This window comes from Aotus nancymaae, unplaced genomic scaffold (assembly GCF_030222135.1).
Source record: "Aotus nancymaae isolate 86718 unplaced genomic scaffold, 86718_ANA_hifiasm-v0.15.2.pri h1tg000059l, whole genome shotgun sequence".
NCBI classification, from domain to species: domain Eukaryota; kingdom Metazoa; phylum Chordata; class Mammalia; order Primates; family Aotidae; genus Aotus; species Aotus nancymaae.
In genome coordinates this window covers 56,681,088-56,697,183 of record NW_026988473.1, presented here as the reverse complement: position 1 = coordinate 56,697,183, position 16,096 = coordinate 56,681,088, and the positions used below count along the sequence as shown (strand labels likewise).

At 53.9% G+C, this 16,096-nt stretch overlaps 1 protein-coding gene across 1 annotated transcript in view; it reads left to right on the top strand.

Moving 5' to 3' along the window:
* Positions 1–4,874: 4,874 nt before the first annotated feature.
* Positions 4,875–16,096, top strand: part of PDE2A (phosphodiesterase 2A) — a 100,041-nt gene continuing 88,819 nt past the window's right edge. Inside the window, exon 1 of the mRNA XM_012456903.2 lies at positions 4,875–5,485. Coding sequence (XP_012312326.2) covers positions 5,415–5,485 — 71 coding nt within the window. The 5' untranslated portion in view covers positions 4,875–5,414. The remainder of the gene's footprint in view (positions 5,486–16,096) is intronic.

Genomic DNA, 16,096 nt, shown 5'->3' with positions numbered 1-16,096 from the left:
AAGGAAGATCCTGGTGTGCTGGGTTGGAGGGTGGTGGTGGTGAGGGGCTGGTGCTGAGGCCCCAAGAAGAGCAAGCCTTTCCCAGAATATGAAGCCGCAGGCGCCACTTCTGCCCTGACCCATCCCTGCTGGAATTCCACATTCCTGGGGGCCATCCCCAGAGTCACAAGCTGTATGCACAGCCTTCTCTAGTGGTCTGCTGTCCCAGCTGGAAGAGGTGAGGGGGGAGGAGGGAGAGCGGGAAGAATATGAAGAGGGGGAAGTAGTCCGGTGGGGCAATGGCCAGTGTCTCTGGTCCTAGGATCAGCCCCGCCCTTCACTTATTGAGTTACCTGGGCACCCTCTGACATCAGTTTTCCCATCTGTACCATGAGGGATTGGATTCACTGGCTCTAGCATCTCATGCTCCCTGATTTATAACCCTGGAGATGATCTCAACCTTAGGCTGAAGGCACTTCCGAGTGTCTAGGGCAGCCCCATTCCGGGCTGACTTCCCTTTCCCTTTTCTCTACCATCCCTCCTGGACCAGTGCAGCCACCTCCCAACCCCCACCCCACAGGACAAGGTAGGTAGGAGAGGGCCCTGGACTTGGTTGAGGGGCTGGGCAGCCTCAGGCAGCTTCTCCCTTCCCTGAACTCACCATCTGTTCCAGCCCCCCAGCTCCCTGCCTAGCAGCCATGGAGATCACTGCCCTCACCTGGGGTCACCCCTTCCTCACAGGGCAGCTCTGACGGATCCTGGAGCCTGAAGTGGATCCTTCATGCCCCAGCCCTGGGTTCTGAATCCCAAAGCCACCTTCCTGAGGTGTGAAGAAGCTGCTTCACCTTGGAACTACTGTGGAGGCTGTGGTGGCCTTTCATTCCTTTATCAGCGAAAACGTTGTCACCTGTTGTGTGATGGGAGCCTTACTTAGTGTGAGAATGCAAGAACCCATGCCAGGCCCTTCCCAAGGACGTGGTGCTCCTTCAGCCATTGTCATCAGAGCCACAGAGGGGAGCTTCCTGGCAGAGGAGGAGCAGGGAGAAACACTGTCGAACAGCTCCCTGAGCTCCCCACTCCACCCCTTCCCCTGCCCATTGCCAAGACCCAGTTGTGGGCTTATCCTGTCCCACAGCCAGAGGGAGTCACCTGGGGGTGTTGAGGCCAACCCTCCATGAAATCCACATTCCACCAATAACCAGCCTTTCCCCGGAGAGCTGAGGGCTGCCCTGGGGTGGGGGTGCCTACAGAGCAGGTAAGCAAGGGCCCTCTGTTACTGCCTGCATCCCCATACACCTGCAGTGTGCTCCTCTATGCCCCTGGGCTGAGCTCTGATGTGCACCACCCCATTTCCATCTGCCTCCTTCTTTCTGACTTTCCTCCAGCAACATTTCCTGCTTGGACCTCTTGGGGGCTCCTTAAAGGCTGTGGACTAGGGCCGAGGTAAATAGGGCTTTGGCTTATCTTTTGAGGAAAGCAGGATCCTGTAGAAGAAATGAGATAAGCCTGAGTGGGGGGGCGTGGGAGGGTGACAGCCGGTGGTGAGACAGCTGGCACATTAGGGAAAGGAGAGGCCACCAAGGGTCTCTAGCCCAAAATCCAGTGTCCTTGTGGGTGGGAAGCAGGGTGTGTGCTGACTGGCCCAGCAAGGCTAGGCCAGGATTTGGGATGGGCACAGACAAGGAAGAGGAGGGGTCTGTCAGCCTGGAGGAGAAATAGTGTACAAAGTTGAAGAGAGGACCGGCATGTGCTTAGGGACCAGACCTGGCCCCACCTGGAGCCGAGGATGGGCAAGGTCTGTCAGGGCTGCATAACGAGAGACCTCAAATGCCAGGCCGAGGAGCTCGGCCTTGATCCTGAGGGCAATGAGGAGCCCTGCAAAGGTTTTGAGGGGAAGTTCTATGACCAGATAGATGTCTTGGGAGTCACCTCTAAGTGCAAGGTGGAGGTGGAGTAGAGAGGTTGACCTGGGGTAGGGGCTGGAGCATGACCAGGGGAGGGGGAAGGAAGCAGGGGAGGGGGATGGAGGGAGTGGACAGATGTGTGGGAATCTACTGTTCTTTGGAACAGATTTGATACCGGAAGTTTAGGAGAGGGACGGGGCAAGGCGACTTTGAAGTGTCCAGCTCGGCGATTAGAAGTTTGCTGATGCCTTTAATAGAGTCGAAAGGTGTATTGGATGTTCAGTATTTGAGTATGAGGGGCCTACAGGTTGTTTCCAGAGGAGATATCTAAGAGGCAGTGTGGACACCTGGAGCTCCAGGGAGAGGGATGGGCGGCAGAGGACACCCGGAGTTGTTGGTATGCTGGGAGGCTGCATGCTCCCTAGGAGTGGGGTGGAGGATGAAGAGAGACGGGGCCGGCGTCTTGCGAGGAACATCCATATTGAGGGGGTGAGGACAGGGTGCGCCAGTGAGGGAGAGAGAGGAGGGGCCGTCTGGAAGGTGGGAGGGAAACAGCAGCGCAGGACAGGGCGGGGGCGGGCGCTGAGAAGAAGCCGCCGCCTTCGGTAAAGTAGCTGAAGCCTGTGGAGCCTGCAGTTCTCTCAAGGCTTTGGGGACAGCGCGGAGGCCGGATTCCAGAACTGCATCCTCCCTCCTCCCGTCCCACCTTCAGTTCCCCAGCTAACAAAAAACGGTGTCTATGGACCCCCGGCGGGGCGGGCCGGGCCAGGCCGGGCTTGTGAACCTGGCTCTCACGGCTCAGCACCCTGGAGAGCGGCCTGCGGCCGGGGCGGGGCCTGCAGCGGGGGCGGGGCACCGCCGTCCGATCACTTGGGCCTTTGGCTCCGGCTGGGAGCGGTCTTGCAGGCAGGCAGTTGGCGGAGGAGGGAAGAACAGTCTTGGATTGTCTCCAGTTCTCTCCCCTTTATGCACCTCCGCCATCCTGGCACTGGCCCACAAGAGCCCCTGTCCCAGCATTTGGGGCTATTACTCTCTTGGCACCATCAATTCGACGACTTCAGGGAAGGAGATGGGAGGGGAGGGGCAACTATTTACTGGGAACTTTTCAGACATACCCAAAACCTCACAGCCTTTTGAGCTTGGAATTTGTGACCCCGTATTTCAGATGAGAAAACTAAATTGAAGTTCAGGACGGTGAACTACCTTGCGCAGGCATGTGGCAGAGCTGGAATCTAAGTTCCCGAGTGCCCATTAGCCCTTTTGAGTCCTGGATCTTGCATCTTGCCCCTGCAGACTCTCCACTTCCGGGTGGCTGTGGAGTCTGGTGTGGCACTGGGATGGGGAGGAGACCCTTCCACCTACTTGTTTGGGTGTATTCCCAGGAGATTTCTGAGGATGAGGCCACCACCATTGTTTCTGGAGTGGGAGGGCAGAAAGGAGGCTGAGGGCTAGGTGAGACCTCCTTGCACCTGCACGCACCCACACCCAGGAGGCATCCTCCTTTGAACTCTTCTGACTCAGCTTCTTGCTACCAGCTTCCTTGGACCCTTAAGCAGGTTCCCAGGGCATGAAGGGGAGCTGTGAGGGACCAGTACTGGCCTGGTGGAGGGCTGCAGCTTTCTGAGCCCAGAGAATGCCTTCCTACCTGGTAGGAATGGAGCAGCGAGGTCCCAGTGATAGGTGAGGCAGAGGAGTAAGACACAAGTTCTGGGCTGGCTCAGCCGGTTTACAATCAGCCTGGGCCTTGTTCCCTTTGAGAAAATGATTTGCCCAGAGCTTTCAGATGCCTAAAATTCTATAATGCCTTCTGGGGCCACACTGGGAAGCAAAGGTTCCTCACATTTTCTTTCCTGACACTTCTTAGGCCATGAGACAACAGCTTTCTGCAGCACCCAGCCTGGGCTGGCCATCTGGAGAAGCTTGGTCATTTCTGGACTCGCCCCTCCAGCGTGCACCCCCCATATTCTTCAGCATGAGTCAGGTTTCCATTCAGCCTCATGGACTTCTCTGCTTGGAGCCTGTTTTATGGGTCGAGGGTATTCTCCCCACAGCTCAGAGAGATGGGGTCACTGCAGAGGTTTTGCTGTAGCTCTTTGGAATATACTCACTCTTCCAGAAATGCTTGCCAACCCCCACTCCCACTGAGTCAGGGAGTCCCTCTGGGCTTCACAAACCCTGTGATTTCTGTCACAGCCTGCAAGTCTCCCCTCCTCCCTCGCAGTCTGAGTGCTTCTCTGAGACAAGGGATAGCGTGAGCCATGGGGTCAGCCACTGGTAGGCCAATGAATAAGTAAGTTAATGGTGAAGCCAGGATTTAAATCCCCATTTCCTGCCTCAAGGTGTGGAACTCTTTCTCCTGCGTACAATAGTAGGTCTGCTGGGAAAACTCCTTATCTGTCCTAGGGCCTAAAATGCCTCTATTTCATTAGGTTAAAGGTTTATCCTAAGGAGCCCTCTTTGGAAGCAGAGTTGGGGTACAGCAGGCCTTCCACCATGCCTATAGTCTGTGGGTAGCAAAGGCCAGTGGGGCAGGCTGTGGCCTAGGTGTCCACAGATCCTGGTAGAAATTCATGCTCATATATCAGCTCCGAGTCCCAGCTAAGCCGAGCCACCAAGAGGTGGCCCTGTGACAAGGCTCTGAGTCCAAAGGCCAGCTCAGCTGAGCCACCAAGAGGTGGTCCTGTGACAAGGCCCCTGAGTCTTCCATAGACCCAACTCCATGCTGGGGTGCACTCTAGGACATGATAGACACCAGGTGAGGGAGCCCAGAGGAGAGGGCGGCTAGCTATGCATGGAGGCCTGACCTCTCGGACTCAAGGAGGGCACAAGTGTGTCTCCTTATCCTGAAGGCTTTTGCGATGGGGCAGCAGAGGGTCTGGGTCTGCTGCTCCTCAAGTTTCCGGTCCCATCCTAGCCCATGAGGATTGTAAATCCCTCATCCTCACCCCTCTCTCCTCTGTCAGCCACTCCCCTCTCCCCCTACCCTGCTCTCTTTCTATTTTTGCCTCTGGTTTTTTTTTCCTTTTATGTCTTTGTTCCTCTGTGTGTGCATATTTCCCTGTGCCTCTCTGATCTCTTTGTACTTCCATCTTGATCTCTGTGAGGCTCTGATCCTTCTCTCCTCTCCCTCTTCATGTGTTTCTCTCCCCCTTCCTGTCTCTGTTTATCTCTCAGTCTCTGTGTGTGAGTCTTTTTTCCTCTCTCTCAGTCAGACTCTCTACCCCTCCCTCTCTCCCTCTCTGTCTGGGCCTCTCTCTGTTCCTCCTCCCTCCTCCCTCCCCCTTCTGCATTATCAGACCTGCTCCAACCTCCTCCCAGAGCCAGCCGAGCAGCAGAGGCAGTGGCAGCAGGAGAGGCGGGAGCAGCGGGGCAGCAGAGCTGGATTGGGGTGTTGAGTCCAGGCTGAGTGGGGGGCATCCCACTGCTCTTGGTCCCTGTGCCTGCTGGGGGTGCCCTGCCCGAAACTCCAGGCAGTGGGGACAGGGCGAGGTGCCACCTTAGTCTGGCTGGGGAGACGGACGATGAGGAGTGATGGGGCAGGCATGCGGCCACTCCATCCTCTGCAGGAGCCAGCAGTACCCGGCAGCGAGACCGGCTGAGCCGTGAGTATAGTGAGGGGCTGGGGTGGTGAGCGGCTGTGAGAGGTGCCACAGACAGGGTCCTGGGAGTCCCTCCAAGGAGCTTGGGTTGGCATGGAGCTGAGCCACGTGGAAGGATCGATCCTGCTCTTGGGCACCCCTCCTCCCCGTGTTGCTGGACTGCAGCCTGGGGCTGGGGCCGGATACCTCTGAGCAGGATGAGGGTGCCTGACATCAATCTAGTAGGTGATGAGGCCGGCATCCCATGGAAGGGGCTGCTGGTTGGAGGAGGGGCTGGTAATTAATCTGAACCATCTCTTCAAGGGCTGAGGTGGGGTGTGGGGAGGGGGAGGTCTGCCAAGGAGTTGGGAGGAGCTCTCAGGGCTGCGATAGGCTGGTTCAGGACCCTGGAGAGGGAGAGTGTCTTGGCCCACCAAAGCTGTGTGTGTGTGAAGGAGGTGGGGAGTGGGAAGAGATGGAGAAAATATGAATAAGAGTGGCCCTGGAGCAAGAGAGGGTCAGAGGTAACTGCCCTCCATGGAATTGGGAGTTGGGGTTCAGGGACACCACTTCATGAAACTTTACCCCAAAGCATCTGTCCCAGGATAGGGTTCTACGGAGCCAGATTGAATGAGGTGCCAGCCTCATGTGTGTCCACATGCAGGGGGGTGCGTGTGCCAGTGAGTGGGGGGCTCCATGGAGACACTCCTCTACTAAGAGCTGCTGAGGTGGCAGGCAGGGCGTATGTGTTTGTGTGTATGTGTATACACGTGTGGAGTGTAAGGGACACATTGGGTGTAGAGGGGCCTGTGGAGCTCTAGAGTCCTTGATGTTTGGATACAAAACAGCCTGTCAGAGTTTGTGATCATCCCTGTGTGACTGGGAGTTTATTTGCATGTGTCTGAGTGTGAGTGCAGGTTGGTCTGCATATGTATGTAGGTGTGTCTATTAGGTTGTGTTTTTGTGTTATGTGTGTTGTGTCTGAAAAACAGAATGAATCGATGTGCATTTTTATCTGTTCCATGTGTATTCATATGCGTGTATTTGTTAGTGTGTGAATAATATTGTCGCTTATGTGGGGGTGGATGTGGATGTGTGCGTTAGCATAAGTGTTCTGGTGTGGGTGTGTGATCATGGTGCTAGTGTGTATATTGGTACTTCTGTGGCTGGTGTGTGTGTGTCTGTCTGTCTGTATGTGTTATCTGAGTGTGTGTGGGTGGCTGTTTTCTTCCCTTGATTGAGGACATAGCTGGGACACCGTGGCCCACTGAGGCAGGGTGGGGGTGACTGAATGTATGACCACCTCTTTGAACTCAGGACAATTCATTCTACACCCTGTGGGAGAGATGCAGAAAAGAAATAGGCAATAATGACTCTTTCCCCTGAGGCCTCTAAGCTTCATAGACATAAAATAACTGGAGAATAATTAAGTAGTAGAGATCAGGTCATGCTAACAGGTGGGGGTGTGGTGGGAACTTATAAACAAAAGCCCTGGGCTGGGCTGGGCATGTCCTGGAGCAGTGAGGATGCTGTATAAAGAGTGTGGGGGGCAGGCAGGAGCCACATTCTGCAGAGCTCTCAGCTCCAGGACTGTTAGGCTTTATCCAGAGAGCCGTGGGGAGCCCAGGAGGGTTTTATGCAAGGCAGAGACATGATCAGATTTGGGTTTTAGAAACATGCCTTGGGCCGGGTATGGTGGCTCACGCCTGTAATCCCATCACTTTAGGAGGCTGAGGTAGGTGTTCACCTGAGGCAGGTGAACTCACTTGAGACCAGGAGTTCGAGATGAGCCTGGCCAACATGGTGAAACCCTGTCTCTACTAAAAATACAATAAAATTAGCTGGGCGTGGTAGCACATGCCTGTAGTCCCAGCTACTCAGAAGACTGAGAAACGAGAATCACTTGAACTTGGGAGGTGGAGGTTGCAGTGAGCTGAGATTGCACCACTGCACTATAGCCTGGGGGTGACAGAGTGAGACCCTGTCTCAAAAAAAGGAAAAAGAAACCTGCCTTAGTGGCATTGTCCAAGTTGAACTGGAAGAGAGAGGTGGGGCCAGGAGGCTAGAGTGGAGGCCAAGCCAGTACAGGGGTCAGTGAGTTCTGGGGCTTTTTGAGGACTTGGGAAAGGCTGGATAGATGAGGATAGGGAAGGGCTTGTCTAGGTGGCACAGGCTTGGACTGGGTGGGGCTGTAGTGCAGACACCTCAATAAGTCAGGATCTCAGGAGGGAAAAGGCTCCTGGAAGGCTCAGGAAACCTGGATGTGTGGGGGCTGAGGTAGTGGGAGAGATCTGTGTAGTGTTTCTAGCTAAGATGCAGGGGGTCAGAGATCATGGAGCCATCTCTTCCCAGGCAGGGAAACTGAGACTGGGGCTTCATCACCATCCTCTGGCTGCAAGGCTGGGGCTGAAGCTCTTCATCAGACCCGATCCTCAGTATCATTCTCCTTCAGGCCCTGCCCGGAACCTCTTGGTTGCTGAGCTCGGTCAGCTTAGTGAGGGTTAATTGTCTTTATGCTCCCTGCACGCCTCCCCCACTGTCCCCCCTGGCCCCCTCCGCCGACCGCAGTCATTCCCCCTGCCCACCAAGCAGCTCCTGCCACTCTTCCTGCTTCCCACTCCAGCCTCCTGTCCCCAGGGACTGCTGATGGCTTGGCTGGGATCTAGCCAAATGGTGGGTTGGGGGTGGGAAGAGCTCCCAGCAGCCCCCTACCCCTTGGTCTTAATGGACTGGGAGTCTCACCCTCAGCCATGCTGCTGTCAAGCCAGGCCTGTACTCCCCAGGCTTCTGCTGCTTGGGCCTATGAAATCTCCCCACTCAGCATGATTCCATTCCTGCATTCATTCAACCACTCAACAGGAACTCCTCAGTACCTGCTTGGTGCCTGCTTGGCTGATCACTGGGGACACAGAGCAGACACTGACCGAGTCCCTGCTCTCAGGGAGTACCCAGTCTGATGAAGGAGAAAGAAGTGGAAATATGCAACCCCACAGGGTGAGCAGTGCTATGTAGGAGGTGTGGGGCCCACAGTGAGCCCAGGCTTCAGAGGAAGAGACGTTTGAGCAGGACCTTGGAGGATGGGTAGGGATCGCCCAGACAGGGAAGAGCAGAAGGAACAGCCTGTGAAGGTGGGTAGGAAGGGCACAGGGCAGTGCAGCCTCCGCGTGGGAGGAGACGGTAAGGGCATTGGGGTCGTTTTCTAGCAGTTGCTTTGCTGCTCTCTACAGCTTGCCTGCAGATCTATCCAGCCTGCCGTCTGCATGCCCCCAGAAATGGGATATTCAGCTCATCCCTCCTGGGCGGCCCTTCCCTGGTAGTGGTTATATCTGCCCTGGATCTTCTCTGCAAGGCCCAGGAACTCCAGGCTACCCAGCCTGGCCTTATGTCCTGTCTCCATCCTGTGTCACTGTCCTCTGAAACAGGGCCAGACTGGGGCATAATGATGCAGGAGTGGCGAGAACACATCCTAGGCAGGGAGTGGGAGACACGGGCAGCCTTTATTAACAAAAAAACTGAGATGGGGGCAGGCCCTGACTCCTCCCCAAAAATAATGACAAAGAAGCAGGCATGGCCAGATGAGGGAGGACAGACAGCAGGTGCAGAAGGGCTGTGAGTCTCTTGGCTTCATGAGAGTGGGCTGTGGGTATGAAGGGGAAAGTCTGAGGACAGGAGGGGGAATTGGAGGCAGAGGCACTGTCAGTCTTGGACCCTCCCATAGGTGAGTGAATGAAGTCATCCAGGGAGTGGGAACTGGGGAGGGGAATCAGGACTCATCATTCATTCATTCAGCAGCCATTCGCTGGGCTGCTACCCCACCAAACATGACAGCCCTTGGGGAGATGGACAGAGCCAGTGACCACATGGATGGAAACCCAGAGTCTTTCCTACCTGTGCCAATGTCACAGGAAGGCATTTATGAGGAGGGGCTGGCCTTATAAGGAAGACGTACTTCAGGTTGAATTGAGAGACAGCACCAGGAAGAGGGAACAGCATGTGCAAAGGCCTTGAGGTGAGGGCGAGCATGATTTTGTTTACTCAGCACTGTAGGAGTTCCGAGTGGTCTAGGCATGAAGTGCCAGGCTGGGGGGAAGTGCTGGGTAGTGGTGGAGCAGGAAAGGAGTGGGGAATTGAGGCTAGACTGTAGGAAGCACTTTCTACCATGAAGGTGTCTCCAACAGGCTTGATGCCTAGGCATCATTGTAAGTTTGCAACTTCTTGGTCTCTCCTGGTTCTCCTGACCAGGGCCTGCTGAGGGACCCAGCCTTGCTTGAGAAAGGGGTGTTCAGTGAATGAAAGAGATCCTAGAAATGAGAGAAAGTCAGTGGCTAAAGAATGTGGGCCCATTCCAGAAAGTGGCATGCGAACAAATGCAAAGCAATATGCAAATCAGCTGACTAGGGCTTGGCAGCTTTTGTTGGAAGAAATGAGCCATCACCCCCTCTTAGGCCAGCCTCTCACCCCCTCCACCCCAGCCCCCAGGACAGCCAGAACACCCTTGTCTGCTCCTCAGAGCGCCCCAGCTTTCTTGAGCCACAGATTGTGTCTTCCAGTGGGGGCCATAGGCTCCCTGTCAGCACCCTCATCCTCTCAGGAAGTCGATATATTTAGTAACAGGAATGTTTTCACACGTTTATCTCCTATTGTTCAGCTGCTTGCTCCCTGGGAAAGGCCAGGTCCCCAGTGATGTGACCCATTTCTTGAAGTCCCTGAAGTCACCCTTCTCAGTGCCCTCCTTGAAAAACAGGAGGCAGCTGGGGCTTGGTGCAGCAGAAGAGATTTGAGTCAAATATCTAGGAGGACTTCCCAACAGTGTAATTGCTGAGATGTGTGGACCCTGAATTTCTGGGCTTTCATTCTTTGGATGGTTGCCTTGGGTGCAGAGGAGGCTTTGAAGATAGAGCAGAAAAGGTGGCAGACAGGCTTATGCCCAAATTTCAGCATACTGAAAGATGTACTGTTACTCTGTAGCTGTGTGGTCCTGGGCAAGTTACTTAACTTCTCTGAACCTCATGTGAATAGTAGGGTGGAGATAATTATCCTTTCTTGGCAGGATTGTGAAGAATCTGGAAGTGCAGAGCTTAGCCTCTGGCATGCAGCAGGTACTCACAAAGGTTAGCTACTGTCATTATGAACCACCCACGATCACCCACAATTTCAGAAAGATTTAGTGGGGCCTGGAGGGGGAGAGACCAGAGCTAGGAGCCAGGGGCTGTCATGTGGGAGGGACCAGGAAGCCTAAAACAGCTGTGGTTGTGGCTATGGTGAGAAGCACGAAGCTCTGTGGGAGGGACTGAGGCATCTCAGAGATGTGTGGCCACCCCACTAGGTTATCCCGACTGGTCTGAGACCAATCCTCTGCGAATACAGTGCAAGAAAGGACTTGGTGAAGAAGGGGTTAAGTCTGTGGCCACACCCATGCAGTCTGTGAGCCATTCTGGGAGCTGTAGTGTGGTGTGAATTTGCAGTAAGCATAGTTCATACTGCCTCTTTTGATCCAAATCCACGCTCTGCTGCCAAGGCTGGCTGAGGGCTGACCCTGGTGGGTGGTGGGCTGTGTGGGGCCCAAAGGTGAAGCAGCATTAACCTCTTCCCTCGGGGACCCCCTGGCTTGCTGTGTGATGGGGGTGCAGGTGGGAGCAGAGATAAAAGGATGAAGCCATAATTACGACTCCTCATACATTCACACAGAAGTTTACAGCTTCCTGAGCACTGTTTCCACATGTATGATCTCATTTAATCCTCACCACAAACCCAAGAGACTGCTGTTTTCTGGATGAAGAAATGGAGGATCCATTGGGGAAATCGCTTACCCGCAGGTATTCAGCCAGTGACGGTGGAGCCAGACCTGGAGCACAAGTCTGTCTGCTTCCAGAGCTCCTGCTCTTCCCATACATTACTGTTCCAGATGGCAAACCAGGCCTTGAAGAACAGGCAAGATGTGGACAATTAAGGTTGAATGTGAGACATCTCAGCAGAGGAGCAGCTGAGCACAGAGCTGCTGATTCCAGGCTGAAAGTTTGGACTTTGTGTGGTGGCCCACCAGGGTCCACCCAATGGTTTTCTGATTAGAGTTGAGCTTTGAGAGAATTGATCTTGCAGTCTGGGCTGAATTGATTGAACTGTAGAAACCAGTCAGCCTGAGGCTTCTAAATCCCATCCTTGGTGCACCCAACACTTTGCTCCTCTTCTTCCTCTGTGCTTCTTCTCAATTTCTTCCTCCTCTTCTCCTTCATTTCCCCCTCTTTTTTTAAGTAGTGACAATGTCTTGCTTGCTGGAGTGCAGTAATGCCATAATAGCTCACTGCGGCCTCAAATTCCTGGGCTGAAGTGATCCTCCCACCTGGGCCTCCCAAAGTGCTAGGATTACAGGTGTGAGCCACTGCACCTAGCCGATCTTCTTCTTTCTCTCCTACTCCTCTCTGCTTAGGCTGGGGAGTGATGACTTTTATACCATAGAGCTGTGCTGTAATATCACACATCTCCAGAAGGGGGTGCTGTCATATACAGTCCTTTCCTGCCTGAACCTTATGTTTGAAGGGCCAGTAGGAAAGAAGTGTCTGGACAAGTAGCAGAGAGGAAGGGTAGAGAGAAGGATAGCCCACTGTTCTTCACCTCTACTGAGCCTAGGATGAGAGGGCCCTGCTGAAATGGCATTGGGAGGAATGAAGGGTTAGGAGAGGCTGGACCCCACCCAGTAGGGACAGACATACTGAATTCAGCCAGAGAAAATTTTCTCCTCATGTTTCTGGGAAAGGCTAAGATTTGGAAATGGATTTAGAATGACATCGCAGTTGGGGTCTGGGTTTCTTTTGAGTCATGATTTGCTCGATACTGAGATGTTAGGGATATTGCTTGGTTTATTCGTGTCTGCCTGTGTCTCGGTGTGTGTGTGTGTACTTGAATGTAAGCTTCCAGTTGTGCACGTGTGTATGCTGGTCTGAGAGGGTGAGAATGTGTGGATCAGTGTTCATATAAAAGTGTGAACATACTCATGTGTATGAGCATGTGAGTGCTCACAGGGTCTCACTCTCTCACCCAGAATGGAGTGCAGTGGTGCGATCTCGGCTCACTGCAACCTCCGCCTCCCAGGCTCAAGCAATTCTCCCGTCTCAGCCTCTTGAGTAGCTGGGATTACAGGCGTGTGCCACTACCACCCGGCTAATTTTTCTATTTTTAGTAGAAAAGGGTTTTACCATGTTGGCCAGGCTGGTCTCAAATCCTGACCTCAAATGATCCACCTGCCTCGGCCTCCCAAAGCACTGGGATTATAGGCATGAGCCACTGTGCCCAGCTGTGAGTGTCCATTTCTATGTGTGATTTTGGTAAATAGTTGTTTGCATGTGAGTGTGGCTTGTGTGTGTGTACATGAGTGTAGAGTGCCATGTACATATGTTCTAGTGAAACTATGTTTCCTGTGTATACAGATGTGTGTCTGAGTGTGAGCACAGGGATAAGGGAATGTGTGTGTGTGTGAAGGCCCAGATGCCTGCTGTGCTAACTGTTCAGGCCAAGCCTCATGTCCAGCTACTCAACACTTTTTCTCCTGGGTTCCGCCTTCAAGGTAGAGACCCTTGAAGGGCTGGCCTTCCTTCAGGGAACTCTGGGCCAGAGTCAGGCTTTGTGTTCAGGCTCAGGTTGGGCCAGCCAGGGTCCTAGGCTATTGGATTAAGCAGCTGGACATGGCTGGGAAGTGTCTAGGTTCCATTCTCCCCAGGAACTTTTTTTTTTTTTTTTTAGATGAAGTTTCACTTTTGTTACCCAGGCTGGAGTGCAATGGAGCGATCTCGGCTCACCACAACCTCCGCCTCCTGGGTTCAAGCAATTCTCCTGCCTCAGCTTCCTGAGTAGCTGGGACTACAGGTGCGTGCCACCATGCCCAGCTAATTTTTGTATTTTTAGTAGAGATGGGGTTTCACCATGTTGACCACGATGGTCTAGATCTCTTCACCTCGTGATCCACCTGCCTTGGCCTCCCAAAGTGCTGGGATTATAGGCATGAGCCACTGCACCAGGCCCCCCAGGAACTCTTAATGGTCACACTTAAAGAGTTTCAGGGACTCCCAACACAGTCCTCTGGTACTGATGCAAATATTGAAGTCCAGAGAGGTGCAGTGATTAACCCAAGGTCACTCAGCAGGACCTAGGGTGAGATGGCAGGGCTTGGAACAGAGAGAGGAGTGTCTGACCTGGAAGGCTGCCCTCCCTCTGGCCCCTAGAGCAAGTGGGGAGCTCAGAGGAGAGCCAAGTCTGTGGTGTGAAGCCGCCTCCTGCACCTGGGTGTTTCCATGCCTCCCGGGCCTCAGAGGCTGCCTTTGAAGTTTTTACCAGAGCTTCTGCATGCTGTGAGATTCCTCCTGGAGACGTGTGAAGTTGGCTGTTCATGGAGCATGGAGAGGAGCCCAGTGGTGAGGCAAGGCCAGGGGAGGGGCCTCTGGAAGCCTCAATTTCTTCTTTGTAGTAGGTGCTTTTCTTCTTTTTTTTCTTTCAGGTTTCCACTGTTCTAACATTCAAGGCTTTCCCTATCATCTCTCTTTGAGCTCTTAGTACTGAGAGAGTGCTGGGGTTTGGGGCAATCCTGGAGGCCCAGCTGGGCTCAGTGTGAGGGTGGCAGGGCAGTCCCTTAGGGAAAGGGCTACTTGGGAGAGAGGGATGAGCTTCCTGCCCTTAGTGGGGAGGCCTGAGCAGGGGCTAGACAGCCTGGTTAGCAAGGCTGTACACGAGGTGCCTGCCCTAGCAAAGAGGCTGGTTGCAGATTCTGAGTCCCTTCAAGCTGTGGCTGCCATAGGGGGTGGCAAAGAACGTGCTTCAGCTCTGTTGTGCTCCTGGTATCCTGGGCAGTGGAAGGTGCAAGGTTAGACTGCGCAGATGGAAGCAGGGAGATCCCATTCCCTGGGGAACTGAAGGGAAATTTGTCTTCTGGAGGTTTGAGGCTGAGGCAGGGGCTGGATGGGAGGACACTCTGGGGCGGAGTGGGGGTGGGATGAGGACTGGGCAAGTCCGAGGCAGCTCTGCTTTGAGCACCTGCTGGAAGGAGCAGGGAGGCATGTCCTGAGTCACATGGGGCTCTAGGGTGGGAGGCTCATGGCTGTGTGTCTCAAACATGGGTTCTGATTGGGGCAGAGGAGAGGCTTCCAGGGGTTGGGGTCTGGGCAGGAATTGGGGTAGGAGAGAAACAGCAGCCGGGTACCACCTCCTTCCCGGGTCAGGTAATTCAGAGTTATCTAAAAACTCTCAGTGGGCCAGGTGTGGTGGCTCAAGCCTGTAATCCCAGCACTTTGGGAGGCCGAGGTGGGTGGATCACCTGAGGTCGGGAGTTCAAGACCAGCCTGGCCAACATGGAGATCCCTCGTCTCTACTAAAAATACAAAATTAGCCAGACTGGGTGGTGCATGCCTGTAATCCCAGCTACTCAGGAGGCTGAGGCAGGAGAATCACTTGAACCTGGAAGGTGGAGATAGATTGTGGTGAGCCGAGATCATGCCATTGCACTCCAGACTGGGCAACAAGAGCGAAACTCCATCTCAAAAAAGAAACAAAAAACAAACAAACAAAAAAACCCCAAAACTCAGTGGGGTGGGATCTGGGGTCCAGAGGGAGAGAATTAATGTTTACAGAGTGACCTTTATGTTTTAACAATTACCTTGTTTAATCGCCTCCTTAAACAATCCTTCAAGGGGCTAACCCTATTTTGTAGAGGAGAAAAAGATGACACACTTAAATGGTTTAACTGAAGGCAATTAGTGAAGCAACTATTACAGAGATCGGGAAGGCTTAAGGGAACTAGCAGGACATGTCAAGGTACTCAGGACTGGCATCCAAGGTGCCTGGAGGGCAAGGAGGGTTCTGCAGCTCCCTGAGCCGGAGCCCTGGAGATGGGGCTGCCCTGCAAGAGCTGTGGCCACAGCCACTGCTTGTCAAAGGAGGCAGGTCGGGGAGGGGGTGAATGCCCCCAGCGAGCCTGCATGCTTCTTACCCTTTGCTCTCCTGCTAGCACCCTGACCCTCATTGGCAGAATTCATCTGGATGCCAGGGGGCAAGGGAGCCCTGAATGAAGCTGCCACTTAGAAGTCAGCTTCCGGGGCACATAACCCAGCAGCAAAGGGTGGAGATTGGAAGTGGAGGGACAAATAGATGCTTGGAAACTGAAGAACAGAGAGGGTGTGGACTTGCCCAAGATCACACAGCCTGTTGGTGTCAGAATTCGAGCCAGAAGCCAGGCCCTTCCTCTGAACACTCACTTTGTTTTTGTTTGAGAGGCAGAGTCTCTCTGTCACCCAGGCCGGAGTGCAGTGGTGCCATCTCGGCTCACTGCAACCTCCACCTCCTGGATTCAAGTGATTCTCCTGCCTCATCCTCCCAAGTAGCTGGGATTACAGGTGCCCGCCAGCACACCTGGCTAATTTTTGTATTTTTAGTAGAGATGGTTTCACCATGTTGGCCAGGCTGATCTCAAACTCCTGCCCTCAGGTGATCTGCCTGCCTTGCCTCCCAAAGTGCTGGGATTACAGGCACGAGCCACCGCACCTGGCCCAAACACACACTCTGTCACATTTACTGAGGTCTCCTGAGTGGACCCATATGCACGTTATCCAGTCTCTGGCTAAGAGCAGCTTCCTGCCGTGGCCACCCTGCTCT